General features: G+C 37.6%; 1 protein-coding gene across 6 annotated transcripts in view; it reads right to left on the bottom strand.

Moving 5' to 3' along the window:
• The window catches only part of ppp1r13ba (protein phosphatase 1, regulatory subunit 13Ba), a 41468-nt gene that overhangs the window by 16989 nt on the left and 18479 nt on the right, over positions 1-6000 (bottom strand). Inside the window, exon 1 of one of the 6 annotated variants that reach the window (XM_065244695.2) lies at positions 470-1156. The exons of the other annotated variants lie outside the window; for them this stretch is intronic. Coding sequence (XP_065100767.2) covers positions 470-571 — 102 coding nt within the window. The 5' untranslated portion in view covers positions 572-1156. Of the gene's footprint in view, positions 1-469; positions 1157-6000 lie in introns of those variants that run through there. 6 annotated transcript variants of the gene reach the window in all.

The raw sequence follows: 6000 nt of genomic DNA, 5'->3' as shown, positions 1-6000 counted from the left end.
ATTGGTATTGCTTTAAGGAAATGTGCATATTTTATATGCTCTGACCCATCACCATTTCTTTATAAATTTTAGCATTTTATTTAAATAGTCCTTCAGTGCAATAAAATTATTTTTAAAATGACTACATTTAGCCTATAGTATTATTAATATGACATAATTAAAACAGCTTAATACAAAATCTTTTTAATAATTTCAGATCAATTACACCGCTTTAGACATTGCAGGACACTGCCCAAAAACTGACATGTCAACTGCATGAATATTACATGTGAGGTCGGAGAATCCCCAAACACACACTGGACCACAAAGTAACCTAACCCAATGTTTTACTTCACAAAACTGATCAACCCATGCATTTAGTCTACTAAAATGTGAGTAAACAGGATTTGTGCATCACCATCACACTATAGGTACGCTACACAGATTAATGCAGTCGCACTGTACACTTAAAAAGGATCACTGAATTTACCTGGTGAGAGTCCCAGGTTATTCTGCATGATCGGACCTTAATTTTGCTGCATTGTCCTTCAGCTGTGAATTCCTGCACAGTCTCGACGTGGTTCCACTCCATGTCTAACACAGTCAGGTGCGCGTGCTCGGGTCTTATAATGAAACAGACAGACACTCTGTATACGGATGCGGTGTTGCGCGTGAACTGGAACGCAGCTCACTCAGTGAGACCCCAAAACACAGCCGCAATCCCCTCTCCGAAAAAACGAGTGAAGTCTTACGGCACATTACCGATGAGTCAGGCTGTCATCCCCACTCCGCGCCACTGACTTTGCTTTGCGCGTTCTTGTTTATTATACATAGGAGTTACGATCTTGCCACTGATGAGTAATAACACTTGCATAATCATTAATTGGAGGAAAATGCGTGACCTTTATAAAATGTTAACGTGAATCTTTGATGATGGATACTGCGTAAGTTTTCTCCCCAGGCATAATTTTGACGTGCAAGCACTTCTCTCTCTCGCTTTAATGTGTACAGTATGTGTGTGCGTGCGTTTTTCCAGCCCGGTGTGGACTGCAGCACACTACAGTAGCTTTGGGATTCGTTTAATCGTGTCGGCTCGCTCGAACAGTTCGTTCTGATGAGTCACTTTAATAGATTCTTTGCTTTAGAGACGTCCTCACGACGAATTTCCTGTTCTTTTAGTAGTGTATATTTAATTTTAAATGTTAAAATTAATTTAAATGATTTTATAAATGATTTATATAATTTATATTAATATATGTAAATACACTAAAAAAAAATATTCATTCAATTTACTACATTTTTTAAGGTAAGTGGTCGCAATCAATTTATTTCAATAAAACAAAAAACATTTACGTTTTAAAAAAAAATAGAAATACAAAACAAAACAAAAAACTTTTGTTTAAATGTAGCTTAAAGCATTTATTGCGACCACTTACCTTAACAAAAATTAGTAAATTAAATGAATAATTTTTTTCAGTAGGCTATGTTAACTTGTACTTTAGTATTTAATTAAATTTAAGTTTATAAGCTACTGCTTTTTCACGCTTTTGCTGAATTGCAAAGTAACTGTAGAAGATAAAGATTGGGTAACAAACAAACAATAAATGCAGTAATAATAGTTAAATAGGAAAAACAAGAAAAAATATAAAATACACTGCATTAAAAATACAAAATAAATGCTATTATACTAGGCTATATTAAATATTTATTTTAAATATAATTATTTCGATTTCTGTTTATTTTAAATACCGCTTTTTACTACTTGCCTTCCTATTCAAGTATTTTGGTGAATATTTTTGTATAGTGTAAAATTTTATTATGTGATGTGTTTTGCAATCTTTTCACTTTAAATATCTGTGTTTATCCAAATGCTTGAAACGTTTACCGTTTTAACGTGCTGTTTTGTCAATTAGTCCAATGGTCTTTGTGAATCGGTTAACCTAAATCACTAAAAGAACCGATTGATTCGTAAAGAATGATTCGATGGCGACTAGCACCCCCTCCCCTTCCAGGAGCGCCGCTGTCAGGCTGCCCGCGCTGCGCCACAGCTGCCCCACACTCACTTTCACTACCAGATGCGCGTCAGACTGGAGCACAAAATACTCCTCTGCCATGAATATTTTGCGCCTCTGCGACACGACACACACACATGATGCATTTACTAAAAATGTGCAATCCATAAAAAGAATGTGATTAAATTGATAGATAGAAAAACTGGCACCATGGTTTAGGTAGCCAGGTATCAGGTGCCTACTGTATAGCATATACATACTACGTACATACATAATATTTCATAAAAAAATAACATGGTTCTACCATGATTAGTAGACCTACATATTTAAAACATCATTAATTTATAATGGTACTAAACTGTTGTAGGTGGTGTGTTTAAAATTTATTACAGTCAATTTATCTTTAAAGATATCCTGACTAAAAAGGCAGAGACTTTTTAACGCTGAGATGTTGCTATCCACATTAAAAATATATATTTTTAGATAATGCAACATTTGACAAAATCTACATACAAAATATGCAATTGAGGACAAAATGCATGTACAGTATAGTAATGAAATACAATATGTGTTCCTATTGGTCAACTGGTATTGCACTTTGTGAGTGAAGATCATTGTTCACAGGCAACACACACAGTCAAAAAGACTTATAGCTTCACTGCACTATAAGTTGCTTTGAATAAAAGCAACTGCATAATGTAAATGTATAGTAGGTAAGAAGCTAAATTTATGTCTGGCGCTTACACATTGCACTTATTGGCAGTGGACCAGCTAAGACGGGGCAAATCCATATTAGTATTAAAAAAGTGATGAACTGTTTTAAGTTTTTAAAGCATCTGGAATGGGCAGTCTTTAAGTGCTACATGTATAATAAAGCTGAGCCAGCTATTTAGTTTCCCCCAGCATTTTAATAGCTACAGATTCATTTAACTGACCACAGTCATTTAATCCTGACCTTCACACGTCCATGCGTACAGCCATTGTGCTATAGGCCAAAATCTGTGCTTTTAACTTCAGCAGACACACAATATGCATCATACAGCCATAATGGCTTAGTTTTGGAAAATATATAAGAGAACTGGACAATGAGGAATCTATAAACTGCAGACTTGAGATACTCCAACCAAATATCCAAATTACCCCATGATTTACTCACCCTAAAGCAGTTCGAGATATGTCCATCATCTTTCAGACAAACACATTTGGAGTTAAATTAGTAAATGTCCTTGCTCTTCCCAGCTTTATAATGATAGAAAACAGGGATCGGGAAACAACTTCTGACTTTGAACCACAAGAAAGTGCATTCTTGGACAACTTGGACAAGTTTAAAATATGGAATTTTTTACAAAATCGCATTGATTACCTAAAGGCCTTTATTAACCCATTGGAGTCTTGTGGATTACTTCTGTGAAGGATAGATGCACTTTTTTGGGCTTCAAAGTCAGAAGTTGTTTCCTGATCCCTGTTTTCCACCATTATAAGCTTGGAAAACAACATTTACTAAAATAACTCCTAATGTGTGTTCGTCTGAAAGATGATGGACATATGTATCTCAGATTGCTTGAGGGTGAGTAAATGATATTGGGCTGGAGAATTGCTTTAAGATTTCTAATCACCAATGTTACACCAGTGGGACTATTCTGACTTGTACATGATTTACTGTGAACTTTTCAAGGAAAAAAACTATGGATGCCGTGGACTGCAAAGAAAAACCATGCTGAATGCACATACTAAAACAATGAGTAAAATAAATGGAGAAAACACTTTTGATATCAAAAGCTGTGCATCCAATAAGTCTATTTTTGGTTAAAGTCATATTAATAAATTACTATCAATACATTAAGACAATTTGGATTGATGTCCAAAGTAAAATCTGGATCCAAATGAGGAGCTTTATGTAGAAGAACGTCCTGTCTTGGAAAGCAACCGCATTATCAGGATTTGTATTCCTCTTCTGCTGCACTGGGCCAAAACACATTGCTGTTTCATTACTATGCAGACGCCCCTAGGTACAACATGCACAGATCTTTGGAAACATTAATGGGCTAAGCATTCATCTCTATGGACAGAGCATTTGCATTTTCACAGAACCCCAAATCACATTTTACGGTGAATTTTGCCTATCTCATAAAGTTTTATCTGTCGGGAGCAGGAGGTGCAGCGAGACCAGAATGCATCATGACAGAAAAGTTATCACAGCAGCAAATTTGGAGAGTAAAGGTCAATGATGGTGCAATCAGACTGGGGCAAGGGCAATGTCATATACCTTTAAAAATGAAGCACAGCATTTAAATATACACTCACCTAAAGGATTATTAGGAACACCTGTTCAATTTCTCATTAATGCAATTATCTAATCAACCAATCACATGGCAGTTGCTTCAATGCATTTAGTGGTGTGGTCCTGGTCAAGACAATCTCCTGAACTCCAAACTGAATGTCAGAATGGGAAAGAAAGGTGATTTAAGTAATATTAGCGTGGCATGGTTGTTGATGCCAGACGGGCCGGTCTGAGTATTTCACGATCTGCTCAGTTACTGGGATTTTCACGCACAACCATTTTTAGGGTTTACAAAGAATGGTGTGAAAAGGGAAAAACATCCAGTATGCGGCATTCCTGTGGGCGAAAATGCCTTGTTGATGCTAGAGGTCGGAGGAGAATGGGACGACTGATTCAAGCTGACAGAAGAGCAACTTTGACTGAAATAACCACTCGTTACAACCGAGGTATGCAGCAAAGCATTTGTAAAGTCACAACACGCACAACCTTGAAGCGAATCGGCTACGACAGCAGAAGACCCCACCGGGTACCACTCATCTCCACTACAAATAGGAAAATGAGGCTACAATTTGCACAAGCTCACCAAAATTGGACAGTTGAAGACTGGAAAAATGTTGTCTGGTCTGATGAGTCTCGATTTCTGTTGAGACATTCAGATGGTAGAGTCAGAATTTGGCGTAAACAGAATGAGAACATGGATCCATCATGCCTTGATACCACTGTGCAGGCTGCTGGTGGTGGTGTAATGGTGTGGGGGATGTTTTCTTGGCACACTTTAGGCCCCATAGTGCCAATTGGGCATCGTTTAAATGCCACGGCCTATCTGAGCATTGTTTCTGACCATGTGCATCCCTTTATGACCACCATGTACCCATCCTCTGATAGCTACTTCCAGCAGGATAATGCATCATGTCACAAAGCTTGAATCATTTCAAATTGGTTTCTTGCCCCCACAGTCACCAGATCTCAACCCAATAAAGCATCTTTGGGATGTGGTGGAACGGGAGCTTCGTGCCCTGGATGTGCATCCCACAAATCTCCATAAACTTCAAGATGCTATTCTATCAATATGGGCCAAAATTTCTAAAGAATCCTTTTAGCACCTTGTTAAATCAATACCACATAGAATTAAGGCAGTTCTGAGGGCCAAAGGTGGTCAAACACAGTATTAGTATGGTGTTCCTAATAATCCTTTAGGTGATAGGTTTGCATTTACATCCTTTAATCCATCAATAGCATACATTAACTCTATCTAAGATCTAGCTGCACTCTCCAAAAATAGACTTGAATGGGCAAAAGCTGCATCAAATGCGTGGGTTGAACCCTGTAGCCATGTGCATAATGACAAGGGGATGCACCGGAGAAGCCTAAAAGGGAGTCTGATATATTCTGACCCTGACAGAGAGACATACATGAACATCAAACAACTTCAGTACTGCACGGTAGATACTCAGCTGCTCTGTATTATCAGGGGGAGGGGAGATATTTAATGTGCTGAGCATGAAGCTATCTAATAATTCGATTTCTGGCCTGGTATAAAAATAGAGCATATTTGCAGACTTGCATATTACGCTGACAGTTTTAGAGTATATAATCATGGACGTTTTAAAAGTTTATTGGGTGGATGTAATTAAAATATCATCGCATGATGCGGTCTGTAAAAGAGAGCCTGCCCCCAACCGAATGGATTATCCGTATAACAGCTGCATTATGGGATACAGGGAGGGA

This window comes from Paramisgurnus dabryanus, chromosome 17 (genome assembly GCF_030506205.2).
Source record: "Paramisgurnus dabryanus chromosome 17, PD_genome_1.1, whole genome shotgun sequence".
Classification (NCBI taxonomy): Eukaryota; Metazoa; Chordata; class Actinopteri; order Cypriniformes; family Cobitidae; genus Paramisgurnus; species Paramisgurnus dabryanus.
The sequence above is the reverse complement of the archived record's forward strand: the minus strand, read 5'-3'. Positions and strand labels throughout refer to the sequence as shown.